Raw genomic sequence first — 21709 nt, forward strand, 5'->3', positions numbered from 1 at the left:
TTTGTTAGTAAAACTCCTTTTCTGCACCAATTCTCATGGGCCACAGAGCTGGGCAAGACAAAAAGACCAAATGACAACAAAAAGATCAAATGACTGCCTTGTCCCTGAACAAATCTCTGCTATGAAGTAGCTATACCAATATTATATAAATTATATTTGCTAGTCACTCGTACCTGTGCCTGCAGGCATTTCCTCATACCACCTTGGAAAACTCCATGCCATTTAAAAACATCCCTGCTCTCACAAGCCTCTGCTTTATGCTTTCCTCTTTGACACATGCTGTTGCTTTCATGGCTGCCCATGGTGCATGATGCTAAAGAAGTGATTTTAGATTGTGGCTACATAGCTTTAAACTGCCTTCTTCTCATGCAGCAGCCTTTTAGCCTTCCTCACAGGGCCAACCCAAAAACCATTGAAATCCACACAGTGACACACCCCCACCCCCCATTGATTTTGACAAGGTTTGGCGCACAGCCAAACCCCACACTTGCCAGTGTTTCTCAGAAATTTTTACTTTTTCACTTAATCGATCAGAGCCTGGTATGATTCTTCCAGTACTYTAGCAGTGACTGTACTAGAATAAGATTTTCCATTCCAAATACTGTTCTTTCTCTCATGTTTCATTTTACATAGCTTCAGCTATTTAATCTATAGAATTGTTCAGGAATAAATTTAAGAAACATGCTACTTGAAAAGGAAACAGAAGCACAAGGTAATTCAACTCACTGCAAAGACATTTCCTTTCACTGCAAGGAAATTTCCAGTAGCACCCAGTATTTTTAGCATTTATAAAATTTAAAAAACAAAACACAAAACCTAAGCATCATTATTTTGAAAGTTTTTACTTTTCATCTGATCCACCAGCATCTGCTAAATATTTTATTGACATACTGCAACATATTTATAATTCATCTCATCATTTCTTCAAATTTGTTAAGGAAAGCAATTGTTATACCTGTACAATCCTCTGTAAATTCTTCAGTGAACACAAATGTTTCCTGGTCATATTAGTAAAATCTAAAACCTTTAACTTCAAAAATATTTATTTATAATTGTTGTGATCACTTAACAAATTATAAATTGGTATAATAAGCCATGTTGTCTATTCATTGCTCTTTCTGAAATGAATTCCTCAGCACTGGGAAGAGAAAAAGCATTTTTCCGTGGTTAAAGAAAGTCCAAATTGCATGTTTGAAATCTCTTCTAATAAAAAGAGCAAAGCAATAAGCGGATTATCTCTTTGACCATAGTATAGGAAGGCTGGAGGCCCTGGAGACATTTTCCATAGCCTCTATCTCTGATACATAGCAACATTATCTTCAACTAGAGAGGGTCCTATGACCCTGRAGCTCAATTTTAATTTGATCTTCTCCTTTAAAGAGGTTACTACAATTCTTCTCAAGTTATGCTGCATATTCTTATTTTGGGTTAGTTTTGTTTGGTTGTTATTTCATTGTTGTTTTCTAATATGAGATAAAACAGCCTCAGCTTTTTGATCCACTGGTTTGATCATGTTATATGGATATTTATTGTAACTTCCTCCCTACCAGAACCAAAATTTGCATCAGCACAAATGGTAGGCAAGTTCCAGCTGACAGGGGAGAGAACTTGGATAGAAAATTAACTTCTAAAGGCCTCCCTCCTCCTTCCTTCAGTCGTTTTAAGTTTCAGAACTGGTCTCTCTGGCCAATAATGGGGGGGGGGGGGGGCAGCGGGTAAAGGAGCTTTATACTTCTTATAGTGGCCAGCTGAAACAAAGGCAAACCTATTGGTTTTGGTGGGGCAGAGGTACTATGCCTGCTCCCACAGAGGCTCAAAATCCCAACTGATAACAATGCTCATTGCCAAGAAGAACAGGAAACCTGGGAACTTGGCTTGAACTTCTGTGAGCTGGATCCTGGCCCCAGACCTGCCTGGCTTATGCAGCCCCAGCAAGGGAGTTTCCTCACGTTCCAGCCTCTTTGTTCCCTGGAATAGGCATCAACTGTCTCTGAGACGTTGTCAGGAAGGGATATTTTCTCTGTGTTTTTTTTCTCCGCCTTTATCTCTGTCCTCACCACGCACTGCTGATACTGCTGAAGGGGAAGTATTTACTTGGAGGCACTGTAAGGTCACAGCAGGCATCTGTGACTACTTGATGGGATTAGCAGATTATGAGAAAGCATGTCTCCTGTGGGGTTCCTGAGAAAAGAAAAATGGGCAGGTGGATGCCTGGATCTGGTTAAACTATGCATGAAGTCCTGATGGCCATTTTGAGCACAGGATCAGATGGACTGCTGCAGGTCAGGATTGGAYCATCAAGCCAGCAAGCAGGGAAGACTCTGGATTGTCCTACCACTTGCAGAGGATCAGAGTGAAGTATTTCAGCTGGGGCAGGTGAGAGAAACCTTCACAGATTGCCCATTCCCAAGATAAGTGCTTGACAAAAGCAGCTTTTCTTTTGCATCAAACAGCTTTGCTGCAAAATAGCTTTGCTGCATCAATGCAGACTGAGCCCCGAGGAATTTTAACAGATACATTCTGTTGTTAATGAAGGGCGGTTTAGAAGGAGCCAGGGGTTCACAATTCCCTCGTTGGTTGTGCTCTGAAGTCACTGTRGATCTCTGCATGTATCTGCATCTCATCTGGGATGTAAGAGAGTAGCTCTGCCATACAGAAAGATGTCCACATAGGGTCAGATATCTTCCCTGTTAGATATTCTCATACAATGTATCAGAGGATTCTTCTAGCGTTTCTTGCTTCTTAGGTGTCTGCAGAATGATGAAAATGAGAAAAAAGAAATGCAGGACAATTATTTAAAAGATTATGAATTAATTCTTAATAAGCAGACACTGATGTTTGTTCTATTAGAAATGGCTGTAAGTGATCTGCTGAAACAGAAGCCAGTACAGTGAGAAATGTTGCTCCACCAGAGACRAACATGACTAATCCAGCCCAAGGGATAAAGATGACTCCTTTACTAGTCACTCTTCCCCAAAAAAACTGTCAGACAGGGAGGGGAGGGAAAATTGTACTCAGTAAGAAAATAAATCACTTTGGATTCTGTGAAGGAGGAATTCCCTGACCTCCTCAATCCTGTTTCTTCAACAGTTGATTCTATTCCTCACGACCATTCCTTGTGTAGACAAGGCGCTGACAGACTGATATTTTAAGTGCTGTGTGGCACAGGCCTGCTGTAAGCAAGGTTACACAGCAAGCAGCTGAAATGCCACCGGCTGAACTAAGCCCTACCTACATTAGCATTTTCTCCGTTGCCACTACCAAAGGGAAACACTAGGAAAGTGCAGAGTGGAAGCACCTCCAAAGCATGCAGGATTAACCCCTTGCTACCCAAACTGGCTCAGTCCAGAATGACAGCAAGCCAATACTCATTTCAGAGGTTCTCTGACCTGCTTCCCTTTGCAGTTCCCCCTCTATGCACAGCATCTTGCAGCAAGGGTTGGGCTGGACCCCTGAAGCAAAGTCAGCCAGTGTTCAGCAATCTCAGCTCCCACTCACAGGCCAAACTCACTGACCCACAAGTCTCACTCTTAGGGAAAACACCCTCCTATATTCAGGCAAAACCAGCTGGAGAACAAATGTCCCAGGTGGTCACAGCCCAAGATAACTGAAGGAAGCTGATCAGGATGCTTATAACCATAGTGGATAGTGCAAACTCTCCAGTTTTGAGCTCGTGGGACCCTGCCACTCACACTTCCCTTTCTTCAGAGCAGAAGAACTGAGGTCACTTGGAGTTATCTGCTCTCAGTGAGAGGTCATGACATCCTCTCTCTGCTTTCTCTCCTCTTTCTCCCATCTCTGCTCTGACCTTTACCACACCCTGGCCAAGACTGCTAGCACCAGACCCACACACACAGATGCTCCAATGCTGTTGCTTTGTTGCTTTGCTGCTGGTCTGTTTTAATCTGTTTTACAGAACCTCTGCCCCTCAAAGTAGTGGTTGAATGGTATGGGCCACACACAAGCAACTCAGCACAGCCCAGACAGCTGCCTGCTGGGGAAAATCCTACACATACTTCATCTTACCATCCACACTGAGTCAGTTCAAAAGGAGCAGCTGGTAAAGGTATACAGAAGAATAAACATGATCAGATAGAGGGAGTCAATCCAATTAATGCAAAATGCAGCAAGACACAAATACAGGGATGCTGTCATTTCCGATGCATCATGTAAAATAAGCCCATATAGAACAACCCATCCTTCCCTGTAATAATCCCAATAATCAGGGACCTGCCACTGCTTTTGCTACCACCACCATGGTGGTGCCACAGCAGTAACTGCAGGAGGCCAGTGGCCATGGGACCAGACCATGTGGCAAGCAGCTCTGACCCAAAGGGGGCTGGTTGATTTTAGACCACCTTTTCCTAAAAGGTGGGAGTTGTGAAAATGTCTCAGACACTGGAAAATACTGTCCCTCATGAAAGAGAGAGATGGTGCAACCAGGGGAACTCTCCCCAACAGAACATTAGTGGGAGAAAGCAGTAGACATTTTCAGGAACATTTTCTGGCATTAAAAGAGAAGGTATTTTTTTAAGCAGATAAGAGATCTGGAGAAGAAAAGAAAAATTAAGTTCTGGGGACAGGAAGGAAATGTTCCCTGGGGTGCCTGATGCAAGTTTTGTCCACATGAAACAGGTGATGCCTGCCAAAGGCAGGGTAGAAGGCTGTGTGGGCCTCTGATCTGCTTCATGTGGCCCCCACAAGTAATTTACACCTGCATATTTCTAGTTGCCTCTATTTTTGCTATGAATGAATTTAGTTCCTTGTCTCTCACTCATAATTCTCAGCCCAGCAAAAAGATTCAAGTCCAAAATATACCCACACTGTCTTCCTGAGCACCAGAGCTGACAGCATTTGCTCAAGCCATTTTAGCTTCTGCTACCATGAAATGGCTCTCAGGTGCTTAATACTGGTGAGAGGAAAGCTGTGTTCAGGGTCTGCTTTTGGTGCATAGATTCCTTCAGCCCAGAGGAAGTCACAGCTACCTAAATAATATGGAAAGGGCAATAACAGGACCAGCAGCAACCCAACTCTTCATGAATGCCCATCTTGTTCAGAGGGACCAGTGATGCCAAACCCCTCAATGCCTTTCAGCATATGTCATACAGCAAAGCATCTGCACAAAACCAGGAGTTTCAGAACGGATAGTGCTGCAGGAGCCAGGATTCTGCCGGAAGAGGGAAGATAGGCTACATGTGCAGCCCAGCTGGTGAGTGCATGCCACATCCCATTTTCCCCTTTTGGTGTGACTGGAGACACACTTACTGCCTGCTACATCATGGTGTCTGTGGTTTCTTTCTCCATGTACCCAGGACATTTGGGAACTTTCCAAGATCATAGCCCCAGCCCTTACCTTCCCAGGAGGATTCTTGCTGTGTGACAGGTTGTTTGTGTTGTTCTCAAGGCTGGAATAGACATCAACTTGCTGCACATCCAGGCTCTGCACCAAGAAGAGAGAAGAAAGTAAGGGTCTAATAAATTATTTTGGTTTAAGCCAACTGATTACCCACTGGGTTGTTCCCCATCTCATATCTGACATTTTTTAGGAACCCCAGCCATCTCCAAAATTTTGAAGTTCCTGACTTAACTTGGGCAAACAGAAAATCCTTTTCCCCTGAAATCCCTACAGTGCAGCTGCATCATCTTTTTTTTCAGGCTTACAGAGACAGGTTTGGATTTACCTACCCTGAGTAAAGCAGTGGAGAAGAATGCCAATGCCCTTGCCTCCTTCTGCTCCAAAATTGTCCCAGAATGCAGAATGAAGACCTCTTTGCCACATGGAACAATGCTATGCACCAAGGGGACCACAAGTAAGGGGCAGTGCTTTGCACTGCCGAAGATTGTTTAGGTGCCTGACAACCACAAGCTCTTATTCATAATTATTCTGGAGACATGAGAGTGAGAAAACAAGAGAGGTTGGGGGTCCAAAAGCACAGGGGCTGTCAAAAATGGAARCAATTTCTGTTTATTATCTGTTTGATTTTTTTTCCCAAGCCAGAACTCTCCTTTCTTCTTCGTGAGCAAAGAATAATAAAAAAAAAAGCATATTCTCCCAGGCTCTCAAACATTACCATGGTCCCACACTGCTACACAGAGAAACACACACACCCTACATACATATGCACCCGTTGTCCCCCAGGTAATCGTGTCACAGGAGATGCATGTCAGTTTGAGTGACATTCCAGATCTGCCTGAAGGATCAAACATAACAATCAGGAGGACTTTTCCATGTGYGTTTCAAGGATGACAGCAGGTTGCCAAGGTGGCTGTTTCTCTGGCAACAGGAAGATGGGAGGAGCTCCGGTTGCAAGAGGGGCAGATGGTRTTAGTGAAGAGAGCAAGGCGCCCTGAAATGCAGTGAGGAGGATGAGCAAAACATGGAGGCTTCACTGGGGGCTGCCAATCACCTGAACACTCGTCATTTCATCCAGAGCTGCAAACACTCAGCATCTTTAAGGATCATGGCCAGCAGGACAGTGCTTTGAACAGGACCAAAGAATAGAAAAGCAGCACTGGGGAGCGGGCCTGAAATAAACAGGCATTCAGACATGAGCTGGACACAGTGAATGGAGCACAACACGACTCTCACATTCCCTGCTACTCTGGAAACAGTCAAATTATTTCAACTGTCTCCTTCCTACTCCCCAAAACCTGCTTTGCCTACACAGACATCCCCACTATTTGCATGTGCATACGTGCACACGGAAAATTCTATTTCCCCATCCTCAATTTCAATGCTCTTTGTGATGCTGACAGCGAGGACGTCATCTTGTGTGCCATGCTTCCAGAAGCCTGGCTCCAGGTCTTCTTGGCCTCCCTCTCTGCTCCAGGCTGAAGCCACTTGCAAGAAAGAAGGATCCTTTTGGTCTTTAACCTCCAAAAAAGATTCCCTTCTCTCCACAAGCCTTCTTCCCATGAAGGCTATTAACAATGCTGGTCCTTTTCTGGTCAGTTGGACAGCTGGTGTCTCCAAACACCATTTGCAAGTTAATTACTTTTACTTGGTTCTTGATCATCTGCTACTGTTACAGCGGAGACACACGGGCCACTCTCCTCCCTGCTGACAGATGCTGCCTTCCCATCCCTGAGCAACCTGGAAAAGCTCCTGTGCTCTGGAACCTGACTGCACCTGCACTGCAGGAGTTCTGTTTGCTGCTCAAAAAAGCTTGTTTGAAGTGTAAAAMAGATGAAGCAAGTTCCTCAGATTGTTATTTCCAAGCTGCTTGTTAACTAAGCAGCTAAGCTGGAAATCAGAGGATGTACAGGTTTGGTTCTCGGCAGTGCAGTGAAGCAGAGCTACTCTAGGGCTGCAGGAARACAGAGAGGTTAAGGAAGCCAGTACAGACAGAACGAAGTGGGTTCTGAGCTGCCCATTTATTACCAGGCTTTTCCTTACCTTATATGATTTTCACTGCATACAGRTAACCCTGGGGACTACAAGGTAAATAGTGGGACCTGGAAGAGCCACTGAGGAAGGTATTTGCTCCCAGGGATGTTCAGCACGATGGCTTTGCAAAAGGTGTGTTAGGACTCTTCCCAGACCAGGGATGAGCCTTGCTACCATACAGAATAACAGAGCATTTAATAAGCTGTGCCAGCCAGTTCCAATACCATCTGTTACTTTGATGTCCAGTGCTGCCTCCTCYTGTTTCTGCTCCCAGCTCCAGGCCTGCAAGACACTGTGGTTCCCTGACCTGACTTTTCTCCAGACTCCAACCTCTTACTTTCCCCCACAGATMGCATAGCTGGCATATGCTGGCCTCCTGTCCAGTTCCCTGATCTCTGACCTCCTTTATCTCATCCTTGGGAGTCACTTCTCACCTGTCCTTCCTTTTATCCTTGCCTTAGATTACTTCAATGCTGATCACAGATTTCTCTCCTCCTCATGAATTAAGCACAGAGTTCAACACCCACCCAGATTTTCACAACTCACCTAATTTCAAACAATCTGCAGGGCTGGGTTTACACCATGCAGAGCCCYAACAAAATTTACCAGTGGGGCACCAGAGCTATCATTCAAAGCAAATCAGGTTTGTCAACTTTCTATTCGCKTCACCTGTTCTAAGCACCCATCCAATGCATGTTTCCCTGGGCTCTCATCCTCTCTCCCTGCCACATTAAGCCTTGCCAGGCCGTGCTCCCGACTCTTCACATCTCTCCACTGCTCTCCACTGCTCTTGCCATGTACCTTGTCTGGACTAGGAGCTGCTTTGTGCCTGAACAAGCACTGCTGCTGCAGCAGCTGTTCCACAATATAGGAACCTCCAGTGGGCAGATTTGTACCCCCCAGCGTGGCAGAGATGGTCCCACGCTGCTTGCAGCCCTGCCAAAGAGGGCCAAGCCACCTGCCCTGCACACCGGTCTGGCCAGGAGCCCTGCACAGCCGGTGTGCAGTTAACAGCCTTCACAGGAAGGCTGGTTGTGCCAGGTCCATAGGGCTCCTGCAAGCACAGGGGCCCAGCCAGCTCCTGGGATTGCCTGTGCCTTAGGCTGGCTCTGCTGGCTTGCTATATTAGCCTTAGTGGAGCCTGAACAGAACAACATGATGAAACATGTAATTAAGATGGAGCTAAGGATGCATGACGAAGCTGACTGAGCGAGAAATGGATTTGATTTTTTTTGTCTCCTTGCAGAAATCATCCACTTCAGCAGGAAACTACCCATTTGGATTTTTATAAGCCTGAATTAAAAAGAAATTACTTGATACAAATGAAAAGGTTTATAACCTGCAACCTCCTTTACCCAAAGCATTGCCTTTTGCCCAGAACAAACATATCACATACAATACATAGTGGTCTATTTTAAACCACTACTCCAAAAATTAAAGGGCCACAAAACGGTGTGCCACCCCCCCTCCCCACCCCCCAAGAGTGAGAATGAGAAGAGACAGGCCCATCCCCTTGTTGGTATGTGCCCTCGATCAGGTCTCCTGCCTCCCTGGCAGAGCTTTACTCCTCTCTGTAGTACATTCTCCAGAGCTTTGCTTTGTTTAGTTTAAATTATTAATGCAGCAGCGCTCACAGGTTTTCATTGGAGAGACTTTTCCAGCCCTTATAGACCTCACAGACAGAAAGGTTTCCTAATATTCAGGCAACATCCTTCTCTACTCACTTTCATTTTACTCCTCCTTGTTGGTCCCACTGAAGAAAAAAAAAAACAAACCCAAACCCTTCCCTTCTTAGTGGAGCAGCCATCCCATAGGAGTAAAAGGAATCCATTTAAAATGGASCTGGACAGGTTGTAAACGGGATTAGGAGACATGGTTACTTGAGGTAGCTGAGGTCTAGGCCTGACATTTCAGGGGAGCCACTTAAATCCGACTACCTACAACACTGYGACTACCAGGCTTGAGGACGGGGAGTAGTTAGCATTCCCCAGTCTGGGAAATGGGAAATGCTTAAAAAAAGAGACTCCATTTATCTTCTTCTTTCCCATCTCCCCCTGCTAGCTAGTACGCCTGCTCAGGAATGCAGTGGTCTGTGACACTGGCACCCCTGAAGGTGCCACAGCAGGAACTCAAAACAGCTGGGGGTTGTTTAGGGGAGCATATCTCTCTGCTCCTTTCCTGAGCCATTATTCTTCCAGCTGGGAAGGGCATATCCTTGTGACACTCTGCAGTACAAACTGGGGCTGAGAGCCCCTCTTTGTTCCTGACTTTTGGAGACCCTTCTAGCTCTTTCACCAGGAACCCTCTGTGGCCCCACACTTGCTGCTCTGTGCTGCTGTCAGAGGGAAGGGTGCTGCCTAGGAGGGCATGGGGCAAGGCTTGGGCACTAGGGAGGCCATAACTGGGACCAGGATGGMGACACACGCAGTCCTGAGAGAAGCTAAGCAGGACAAGGTCACCAAGACCAGGCTGGTATKAAGGTATTGCTTATGTTTTTACATCATGATACTGGCATTGTCTGTACCATGGATGGGAAAGAAAGGGTTGTACCATGATGTGGACAGAAGAGGTGAAGGGTGATTCTGGTACTCACATCATAGACAGGAAGTGGTGGTGGTGGGCTGGCTGAAGGGAGCTGYGTTTCCACCTTCTGTCTCAGGATATTTATTTGGTTCCTTCTAGGGCACAACACCTGCTCAGGACAAGACACCAAATGACAAACTTGGAGAAAACAACRTTTCCCTAAAGCTGAAATGAACACCAATGTCAATTCAAAGCCAGCTGTTTGCACACCTCCTGTATGCTTTCACAGGAAAGAGTGCTGGCAGTGTCTGCACAACACATGCTGGTTACTTTCCTCATCCCAGGGTTAAATGTAGAGTCAGTGACTTACACAGGAGCAGTGGAAAGAAGAACTGGGCTCTGTGTATGTGTATAAAGCACTTTCACCATTGGAACCCTGACTGGCTGAAGGGTGTAAGTATTTAACAGCACAGAACAATGCTATAGGACAGGGAATAAAGCAAGGCTCTAGTCATAGTGCAGAGAGGAGGTTGAGAGAGGCAAAATGCAATTACTTTTATCAGGATTTAGCAGAGAAGCTTTTGCTAATAGGCAGGGTCTACATAAGAGCACCAGACAATCGTTAATGATATAGTCAGTGATACATTAAGGCACAAGTCCTGCATGGAGCTGAAGGAAGAAAGTCCCTTTGTTTGAATTGTTTCTTGCACCAGATGAGTTCTCCTTGAACACATTCCATTCACACACAGAYGAGTTAGCCCTGCTCACAAGCAAGAGAAGAGGCAGAAAAGGCAGAAGGCTTTGCTAAGTATCTCTGTTCTAATTCAGAAAGAAGTGGGATGATTATATTCACATCACATGAAAACGACAAACTGCTTTCCAGTCCATTAGTAACTAAGGAGGATGCTAAATAGCTTCTCTAAAAGATAAACATTTTTAAACCAGCAGGTCTGAGCAAGCTGTGGTGAGAAATATGGGCTGTGTTCTGCAGGAGGGCAAATGTAATGATTGCAGAATCTCTTCAGACCCCAAGGAGAAGCCATAAGTCTGAGATTTGCTGGCCCACCTCAAAACCCAAAGATGCCAACTGGTGAGTCATGACAGTGCCTCCCCTCATCCCCACAGAGACGCTGTCTAAGCAAACAGAGATGGGGGCCTGTCTCCAGCTGATTCCCTTTGCTTCTTACACTCCTTCCCCTGCATCAGACTGCCTGCAAGGTAAATCTCGTGAGATTCGCTGGGCTGCCAACTGCTGCCATTGTGTTTTCAACCTCATGATTTCTGACTGGGTGTGCTGAAGCCTGATGCTCCTTGGAGCCCAAGGACTGTACAAGCAGCTCAGGCTCCACATAAAACTGCAAGCAGAGAGCCTGCTGTTGTGGTGGAAGAAAGCAGCTTGAACAAGTTATGGGTATACTCTACCTAGAAAACAACAATCCCAAATTTTATTCTAAAAGACATAAGGGTATTTTTTAGCCAGCCTTGAGACCTCTGTAAGAATGCAGATTATGCTATTTGAACACTTGAGGGTAGCAGTATTAGAAGCAGTAGGTTTTTCCCGAACAACAGGGATTCCAATATCATGACTACAAAGGTTTTTCCACCGGGCCTATCTCACCCAGATCTTTCAGCTCTGCTTTTGGCTTTTCTTCTGCCACTCTCCAAATCCTTTCTTCCCCACTCCTGGTATCCCCCTTGCCCTCACCTTCTCAGCTTCCACTTCCTTATCCAGCTGGTCCCAACCTGGGCCACCAGTCTGCTCACCCAAGAGGCTCTGCCAATCCAGTCTTAAACTCTCCTAGTGCTTTCTCACTCCAGATTCCAGTCCCAGTTTGCCCCAGGGGTCATTCTTCCAGCCTCACAGAATCACTACTTATGCAAGGTGTCCCTGCAGATTGTATAGTCTGATCCTTGTCTCTTTTCWTTTCCCCCAGTTATTAGTAATTTCTACAACAGACTTCTTTGGAATCCTTGTCTTGACTTTATCCTGTCACTCTGTGTCTTCATGTTTTCTTTGCCAAATGGATGCCCAATGCTTTGGTTCCCAGCCCCATCATGCTGCAGACCTTTTCTTCTATGGTGGCTCAGCTCAGGAATGCAGTTGCAATCTCCTTGAAACAGACAACCTCCATCTTGAAAGAGGATTAGAAATAGGGAAAGTCCTATTTAACAGACTTCCTTGAGTGCACAGGACATTAACTGGCCCCTTCACAGGGGTTTTAGACWACTGAATTGGTAAACTGACAAAAGCTATGACTGAGTACGCACAAACTGCAATTTTCCAAAATCCCATCACAAGGCTACAACTCCTTGACTATTTTCAGGGCCAGCACACTGCTAGTGTGACTTCTTGCCCTGTATCAAATCCTTACTCTAAAGCAGAATATGCTGTAGTCAAAATGATTACCAGAATTTCTTTAATGGACAAATCACTTAGTTGTTTTGTCTTTCCTGTAATCTTTTTTTCTCAGAAAAACTGAACTTAGGAAAATAAACTGGATCAGACACCCAGCATGGAAAATTTCAGCATGCAGACTTCCAATTCAGCCAAGTTAGAAGCAAATGGAASGAATTCCTAGAATAGGTTAGATATTGCTTTTTATTTGGTTGTTACTTGCCTTTCTTTTCCACAGAAGCAGAGCTGTTGCAGTGATGCTCAATACAGCAAGAAGAACAGTAAGGGTAACAAGGATTTTCCACCTGTAAGAGGTATCTATGTACCCTGTACCTGTAAGGATGAAGGCAAAAGGTTCACAATGTGAGTGGAAGTTACAACTCTGCTGTTTTTTAAACCCTGAAAAGAGCCTTGAGAAAACTACAATATAGGAGTGAAGAATATGGTGGCAGAAATGCACACACCCTTCAAAACATACTCTGACTGAAGAGAGAGCAGGGTGCAGCTGCACAATCACACAGAAGATRCAGGGTATGAGCAGCTCCACCTTGTAGAGGGAGGTGACATAACTATGAGAGCCAAGAAATTTGGTAGATAGAGGCTGGCAAAGGTCTTTTGTGATAGGAGCAGAAAGACAGATCGTGGAAAGTACACAAGACACATGAACTGGGAGGGCGGGTACTGCAGACATCCTCTGACCAGTATGGCAAAGCTATTTTGTCATGGCTCTTTGCATTTGCATTAACAAATTCTTCATACACAGGAGTCAGTAATGCACATCCTTATCATTTTTCTTTAACATTTCTCTTATGTGGCACTGAGTTTTCCCTTGCTTTCAGTGTGCTCATTAGCAGACCAACCAACTCCATGTATTAAATGGAAAAGAGGGAGGCATGTCAGTGAGTCCACAACCTTTTCATGAGCCCCTAAAACTGAGCACACTCAACCTACCCATGTGATTACAGCAAGCACCCTAATGACTGACCTTATCAGATGCCTCTGGACACTGCTGAAGGACAACCTACACTGTTTCCTGAACAGTGACACCAGTACCCAGGCTTCCTGGATAGATCTGGACTCCCAGGAGGCTGTGACAGGGCAGATATAAATTACAGCATCTTCATGCCCCCATCTAGGCATTGGGAACAGCAGCACAGGTGACCCGTGCTAAGTGCATTCAACCCTGATGGTAGTATTGGGCATAAAGTGTTATTCATACCTGACTTCATAGTATGTTTGAGTAGAGAAAAAGAAGAGCAAAGATCAAGTTTTCATAGCCAGATCCAGGTGATTTTTCACTTCCTGCCTTTCCTTTCTGGTTGTTCACTTACCTCTAGCAAGGACAAACACTCCCTTTCCCGTTTTTTGGATATCATTCCATTTGACCTCACAGTAGTACGTGCCAGTAGAAGAGGTGTTTTCAAGCAGCATGATTCTGTGATCATAATATAAGGCAGCAGTCTTATTCTCTTCTCCAGAAGGAATGACTACTTTTTCCGACCTATTATAGATAGATGTCTTCTGGTCCAGTGAATTAATCCAGTAATAGCAGATTGAAAATTTGGTGTATTTTGGCATATAAGGGAAGATGACTTTACAGGGGATGGATATTCCTTCCTTGAGCAGGACAACTTTGATTGGAGGTTTCTGCTGTACATCGACATTTCTCCCTGTAAGGGTAATAATTGTTAGCAGTCACCTAATATCACTTCCAGTGAGGAGAGGATGGCTGTCCCAAAGACAGGATCACGCTGAAAATAACCCTACACCAGGAAGCACTCCCACAGCACAGAGTGTTGGCCCTTGTCAGATGCTGAGTGATTCAGAGCACGTGCCCTGTGTGATCTGCCACATCTCTTGGGTAATTGCTGTCTGATCCTGATAGCCTGCTGCATTCACAGGCTTCCCCTTTTCTCTTGTGAGCTCCTCCATATAATGCCAGCATGCAGAAAGACGGGAAATGAAGCAGGAAGTGAACTGATTTTGCAGGGGTGTATGACTGTATCTACAGCAGATGAATAGAAAGCGATTTTCCAAGACAAATGCTAGCTGGACATCTCCTGAAACTCCCACGTTATAAACCCTGCTTGGGAATCTATGTGTGGCCATATGAAGACTCTGTGTCAGTGAAGGTGTTGTATGCAAGCAGGTGTTATCAGTGGGACTGTACACTTCTGAAAAGCAAGTGAGGAAGGAAATTGCATATTCCGTACAGGGGCCAGCACCAGGGCCATGAGAAATAAGCCRCAGCTTAATCACTCCAAACCTTTGCTGCACTAAAAAGGCAGCAAAGCACAAGCTTCAATACTATATATACWGGGACTACCTACAGAAGAATGAAGATCTCAAGTATTAATACATGACAGTATCTTAGGCAGAGATGAGAGATCATGCCCTTCATGTGCTTTCTCATAATACATACAAGACAGTTTAAAGTCATCTGTCACTGTAATTCAGTAGACAATGAGTTCAAGAGTTAAAAGAGAGGACTAAGATAGGGAATCACACACAGTTCACTCCCTGTTTTGTTCAATAAAAAGGAAAAAACCTAAGAGTGAATCACAGGCTAGTACGGAGACTAGGGTACAGGACTTGTTTGGTTTCCCAGCCAAATCTGGGTTCAATATCAGGCAGTCTCTATTGGATCTATTTATTTGTCAGCTGACATAACACCACATTATAAAGCACCTTAAGAAGAGGCTCTTTAAGAAAGGGAATTGGAAACTTACACACAAATCTTACAAAATGAAGGATTCTTTCAGAGACATGAAAAGAGAAGAAGGAAAAAAGCGTATGGAGAGAAAGTAGGGGATGGGCAGGCTTCTCCATTCATGCTTTTGATGGGATTCCCTGGAGTTCTGCATCTATGAGCAGGCTCATAACAAGGTATTAAAGCTGTCCCAGAGCACAGCTAGGCTTGCGTTTCTGTCATCATGGACTAACGCTGCATCACAACAGCAGCGTCACCTCGGCACAGTGGGAGCTGGCATTGGAAAAGGCAACTCAGACTTAGCACTGCTGAATGCTGAGCACTGGTGGGGGACAACAAAGGAGAGAGGGTACAGCCATTGCCCAGAAAGGACTACTGGGAAGTACTATCTGTTAAGAAAAATTCTCTTGAGATCACAGAGCCAGGGACAACAGCCTGAGAGTAAGGAAGAGCTTAGGTTATAACACCAGGAAAAGGTTCTTGGCTGTAAAAACAACTGAGATACAGCACAGTCCTCAGGGACATGTTCAGTCCTGTGTAGATTAGCTACAATATTATGGAAAGGTGGTAACAAAATCCTGCAGACACTGTGGGAGTGATAACCAAATGGTTTATTCTGGGCCGTATTTTTCAAAATCATTCATCATCCCTCTCCTCATCTCTACACAGCAGAACACACGTGAAAATAGTTTCTACCTAACACATGGCTAAGCACTACGGTAACAAGAGAGAGGAGACACCCATCTTCTTGCATTATCCCAGAAGCTACTAGCTTGAGAAGAATATACCAAGGAAAATGCCAAACCATTTTATTTAGGTTATCTCACCCTTTTCCCATGTTCCCCCTTTCTTGAGGATTCACTCTCTTAGCTTTGAAATGCTTAAAAGACAGAAATAGCAGCAGCGTGCAAATTCCTAGAGGGGATCTCTGGAAATTAGCAAAAGATAGCAGCTGAAAATGCTCTAATATGAAAAAACATGAGAGTAAACAAAAGAAATTAAAAAGAAAATATTTGTTTACCTCCACACTGAAGCAACCAAGGAAACAGGAAGATGACTTTTAGATTAGAGGCCATAATGGGGGTCAAAGGCTGTAAGAAAGCAACGAAACACAGATCCAAAAGGCAAAGGAGATGGGGGTTTGTCAGSTATTTTCACGCCCAGGCAGCTGGTTGATCCCCTCCAGTTTGCAAAGGGACAGGGGRGATGTACACACACACTGCATTTGGCAAGCAGTTCCGGGCAGACGCAAGCTCTTCTGCTTTTTGGTCAGACTCCTCCCCACACCAGGGTGGGTTGATTTCTCTGTACTATAATGATGGTGTTAGACCTACCAGCAGGTGTCCAAGATTAGACTGTAAGCACTTTAACACACAGAGCTTTGCCTCCTGATGACCATAAAATATTGCAGGCATTTAAAACTAACTTCACCACCTTCCAGTGACATGTCACCTTCCAGTGACATGAAAACGCAAGGGTGGAACCACCTGTTTTGCCTTCAACACAGAAAACCAGTATGCACATTAGTAGTCAGTACAGAGCAATGGCTCTACTGCACCCCTGACTCTACAAAATGTCCCTCCACAGCCAACTTCTCCACTAGGTCCCTTCAGAGGAAGGCACTCATATTCACAAAGTGAGGACAACCAGACAGCAATTCACCCCAAACAGCTGGGCTGTTTTCGATCTACACCATGCTGGCTCTGAATCAGCTTCGCAATGCAGGCAAGCTTTAAGTAATCTATTGTAGGCAAATCTGAGGAGAGCCCTTTGAAGAAGAAAAACCACGTTTTGTGGGAGGCTCCTGCCGCCTATACTCACAAAGAGTCTTTGATTTTCAACGAAAGCTTGTTTTTAGCTAAGACATCTGCAATGCAACAGCTGAACAGCATCTGACTCATAAAAACTCCCATGTCTGAGAGGTCTTCACTTCTCTCTAGGCAGCTTCCTCCTTTCTCACTTCTTGTAAGACAATTGCATAGTGACACTTGCTGCAACTTCAAGGGTGCCCACTCACACGGGGTACTGTGCTGCAGACTGGTGGGGTATGGCCACGTGGAGAAAGACCTAAGKCAGCAGATGAGCTTGTAAACTTCAYGTATTCAAAAGCACTATCAGTTGTTTTATCCCTCCAGACTTCGTAGGAACAAGGTTTATTCCAGACAACCTTTGGCTTACAGCATTTTCCCTCCTGCTCAKCCTGGGACAGGTCCCCAGGAGGAGGGGGTCTTGACACAGGGAGAGGCATGCAGCTGCGGCCACTGCAGCCCCCTGAGCMCAGGGACAGCTCCAGTACCTTGCTSAGAGCCCTGACAGATGGAGAGAGGAGCAAGTGGCTTTGTGTGGCTCTGCAAGGCTGGTACAGCAGCTGCACTCCTCCAGGGAAGGTTTAGCTCAGATTAGCCAAAATCAACTCCTCTCCCAAAGACACACTGATGTGAGCTGCASGAGGCTGGTCTCAGCTGGAAATCACTCCTCACAAGTCTTAATGCTGAGCAGCAAGGACAATCAAAAGCAGTAACAAGACACTTGGGGCCTWCTTGCTATTTCAGATATCGAGGCACAGATCAGGCAGCTGTGGCTCTGGGGTCACAACAGTGTTTGTATGCATTTCTCAGGCCTGAGCGGTATCTCAAGGTACCAGGGAGGGACAGGGAGATAGAAGGAAGCAGAGGCTCACTACCCTCCTGTGGAAGAACTTTGCTGAACAATGAGGGCTTCCTCTGCTCTTATATCACGCTCATCCCCATGGTAGCACACAGCTTTGCAATTTCCAGCACTGATGTATTTCTGGAGGACAGAACATGCTGCTCCTGCCAGTGATGTGTTTTAACTGTTATCAGCATTTATCTGCTTCAGGAATTCAGAGTGATAAGTGGATTAAGTGCGGTAGGTTTGTAGGGCTGTTAGGTCAACATCGTCCATCTGTCCTTTCTGTTTTYTTCCTATAAACAACACTTGCCACTCGAAATGCCAAGTCCTAGAAATATCACTGTCTGGAATAATAAAAAAAAAAATCTAGCGTTTCAAGAAAGATCACACGTAAAACTCAGCTGTGGGATTAAAGGCACAGCCAGGCCAGGAATACATTCACTGCTGGGATTTGCTATGGTAGAGCTCACTGAAAAGAAATGGCTTTGAAACGACTACCCAGCAGCTATTAACTGTGAGACAGGATGACATTCTGTTCCTTAGAGCCTAAAGGGAGCCTGAATCTTTGAATGTTAAATTCTAATTCAATTTGGTCTGGGGATTCTGAACTGAGTTTTAACCCTGGAGACATAAATGGGGGGAAGATGAGGAAAAGCTGCGGAGTTGCTATTACCARCCTGTAGCAGGACTGAACTCATCGCCCCAAAACTTAGGGGGAACTAACCAGGATACCTGTGTCAAAGGAAATAAATTACAAAGCTCCAAAGGAACAGGTCAATGTATGACCTTCACTCATGCATTACACAGTACACTGGTGCATGTGAGCCAGTCCCTGCAGCATGATGAGGAGGAAACTGCCTGGCCAGTTGTAACCCCACTGCAGCACTGACTGGTCAGGATCCATATGGCTTGGTCTTTCCTTTGATGCAGCGAATGCTGAYATGTCCTGAAACTAAATACAGGATTGGGGTAAATTCACGCTGGTTTCTGACTGTAACTGGCAAATGGCTATTAATTTCACTCAAGCATTTTTAAAAGCCCACAACAGTGGCCAGCATTCCCAAAAGTGAGGAAAAGCTCATTGTTCTGGCACACACGAACGACCAGTTTGGGCAAGCGCTGCGCCTACCAGAAGAGCCTGTTCACAGCGGTGTTCAATGGACATGCACAAGTAAAGGCGCACACACGCATGCCCACACATGCTCCTAAAGCCAACTCCGGGGAAAGCATTAATTCAACAAAAAGACTGCTGCTAGCCAAGGCAAAAGCAATGCTGCAGAGACCACAACAAAGCCTCTATTGCTGAAGCGTTTAACACCACAGCCATCCAAAAGAGAAATACCACTTGGCGCACAGAAGAGCTGCAGCAACTCAACGAGCCTGATTGCACAGAGCCTATCAGCGCAATCTCCAGCATGGCAGCTCCGGATTTGCTGCCTTGTCAGAGAGCAGCTCAAGCCCCTGTCGCTGGAAAGCCAGCCAGTGGCAACACATGCACCTCTGAGGATTCACAATCTCTTTGACTTCTCTAACCCCAGACTCCGAGGTGTACAGTTTCCCTCTGTCTGGCGGCAGGAGCAATAGCAGAGCCAGCGTGAGCAGGGCCGTACCTCTGCCAGCATTTTTACCACTGTTATGTGTCAAGTGCCTCTCAGCAGGGCTGGATGATGCAGAGGCAAAAGCTGCCAATGCCCTCGCTACGTTCCTACCCATTGAACTGCTCTAGGGAAGAGAAACATCAGTGACTTGAGGGAAAAACAAAAAATTAGAGGTGTTGACACCACCGTGGGGAAGGGAGGGGCCACTTCACTAATTCCCTTTCACCGGCAAAACAAGTCTGCCTCAGAAACCACCTACTCCTGCGTCTTCTCTGTTCACCTGCTGGAAAGATTCCCAGGGACTAAGTCACCACCACAGGCCTGACGTGCTCTCAAGGCCGTGTCTCRGCCTCGCGGTGCTCCCAATCATCGTCCTCCATGAGCTCTCTGTGTGGTAAACTGCGGCCAGCGGGAATTCGCCTGGAGGGACAGCTCTGCCTGTTTAGGCTGACACCTTCCTGGAGAACATCCACCTGGGCGGGCTCGTGGCTGACGCGAGGCCAAGGCGGAGCGGGCCATGTCGGGTCCGCCTCAACCAGGGGCTTAAAGCTTCCCCGGGCAGCTCCCCCGCCCCGTGCGGGAAACAGAGCCGCTGAGGCGGCGACACCGAGTGCCCCTCCACCCCTGCCGCGATGGCGGGGCGGGGAGAGAGGGGCGGGGGCTGCTCCCGACGACCCGCGCCCTCGCCCACAAGATGGCGCCGCCGCCCYGGCCGCCCCCGCCCTCCTTCCCGCRCCGCCCACCCACCCTGGGCCCGGGGCACGGGGGAGCCGCAACCTTGGAGAAAACGAGCACAACTGGGATCCACTTAAGGCAGAATTAATGCTAATTAATCGTAATCAACAGCTCGRGGAACAAATTTACTCGGCAATCTGCAGATACTGCAGTCGCAGTTCGCCCGTCAGGCAGGAGCAGCAGAAGACGGGSTGTGGAAAAGGAAAACGAACCTGTCTGCCGTGGGTGTCACCCCTCCCCGCTGCGTTCTGCCCTCTCTGCTGCCGGAGGTCACTGTGCCCTCAGCAGCCCCGTGCACTCACCCCACACACACGTCTTGCCCCACCGCTGGACATTCCCCTCGCAGCCTCTATGGCACTGGCAGCCGAGTCACCGCTGAGGAGCAGCAGCCCCCAGCTGGGGGCAAAGCACAGGGAGCTACCAGCAGCACTGCCTGCAGCCCTGGCACCGTCTCCCCACTGACTCACAAGCCATCCCTCCTGTGCCGAAGGTGCTCTGGAAGCCCTTGTCAGTGCTAGTGAGGACAGTTTTATAATGAATGACAATTCTCAGCTTGCAGAGGCCTCTTGGCACCACGTGTGGGTGCTTCCCACCACTAGCAAAGCCCAGCTACCTATTTCATGCGATGACCAGTGATGCTGCACTAGTCAAGGCACTGGTAATAGTATTCTGCTTGCTGTGGTTGCCACAGCAGGGGCAGGCTCAAACGAATGTCCCCACAAACAGCCACACATTCACATACCTCCACAGCCCCCATGGGAGCATGGGTGCAGAAGTCACAGGCACWCAGCTTCCCACGGTCACAGGATGTGTCACTACCCCCACAGTGCCATGACCAAGCCAGCCCAAACTTTCTCACATTGGCAGCAAAAATTCTGGGGGTGGGATGATGGGCAGGAGGAGGGTATGCTGCCAGAAGTGCTCTCCTAAAACAGAAGTGCCTGAGCCCCTCCTTGCCAGCTGCATGCTGTGAGGTACATCATGCCCTGAAATTGTCCTGATGGGCTGTGCATCCCCTGTGTTGGGGCTGAAGGGTGGGAGGCAGGCAAGTTCGGCATGTGCTGGGTCCTGTGCAGGGCACACACAGGGAGGATCATGTTGGACAAGATAGCAGTTGCRAGGGAGCTGCAGGACTAGTCCCTGCCATCAGTGGCCCTGCCAGATGTCCCTTTTGGTCTTGTCTGTGCAGGAAAACTGTTTGGGCCTCAGCCCTGCTTCGAGCCAGCCAGCTGTGCCAACCCCTACCCCCTGCAGCCTGGCAGGCAACAGCTTTTTACTGCCCCCAGGTATCCCTGGTTGGCTCCTAATCTAAGCTCCTTCTCCCTGAGCTTGTTCAAGAAGTTGGTGCACTACCTTTCATCCAAACCACCTCATTCCCTTTCCCTACTCCTTCTCTCCCTTTTTCCTGGGTTTTGTTTTTTATTCCCTTTCCCTTTTAATGTCTTACCTACCTTTTTTTTTTTTTTTAATTAACTGGGACCCTTTCTTCAGCCTGCAGCAACTTTCCAGCTCAGAACATTGGGAAGTAGAACCAGCAGCACAGCTGCAGTGACCCTGGGAACCATCATGGACCCCTGCAGTGGACACTTGTGTGCAGTCACACCCCACTTTAGATTGGCACAGCTTTCCTCATGCACACCAGGCTTCTGCCAGCTCCCAGGAGGAAAGCTGGGAAAGGATTAAGTAGCTAAGTATCTAACTGGCAAATG

The 21709-nt window shown here is 46.7% G+C and overlaps 1 protein-coding gene across 2 annotated transcripts; it reads right to left on the bottom strand.

Annotated features, from left to right (window-relative positions):
- Positions 1-556: 556 nt before the first annotated feature.
- Positions 557-19923, bottom strand: NFAM1 (NFAT activating protein with ITAM motif 1). Of its 2 annotated transcripts, none has more exons than XM_057389348.1 (6): positions 19546-19923; positions 13637-13975; positions 12529-12638; positions 9981-10079; positions 5354-5440; positions 557-2750 (listed from the first exon to the last, which is right to left on the bottom strand). In XM_057389348.1, the coding sequence occupies exons 2-6, from the start codon at positions 13881-13883 to the stop codon at positions 2691-2693; spliced, it is 603 nt and encodes a 200-aa protein (XP_057245331.1). In that variant the 5' UTR covers positions 13884-13975; positions 19546-19923; the 3' UTR covers positions 557-2690. The 2 variants fall into 2 exon arrangements, with proteins under 2 accessions (XP_057245331.1, XP_057245326.1); XM_057389343.1 differs by lacking the exon at positions 19546-19923 and adding an exon at positions 16037-19538.
- Between the last annotated feature and the right edge of the window lie 1786 nt (positions 19924-21709).

The sequence above is a fragment of the Malurus melanocephalus genome, unplaced genomic scaffold (genome assembly GCF_030028575.1).
Source record: "Malurus melanocephalus ecotype Western Australia unplaced genomic scaffold, MMel_1.1 scaffold_17, whole genome shotgun sequence".
NCBI classification, from domain to species: Eukaryota; Metazoa; Chordata; class Aves; order Passeriformes; family Maluridae; genus Malurus; species Malurus melanocephalus.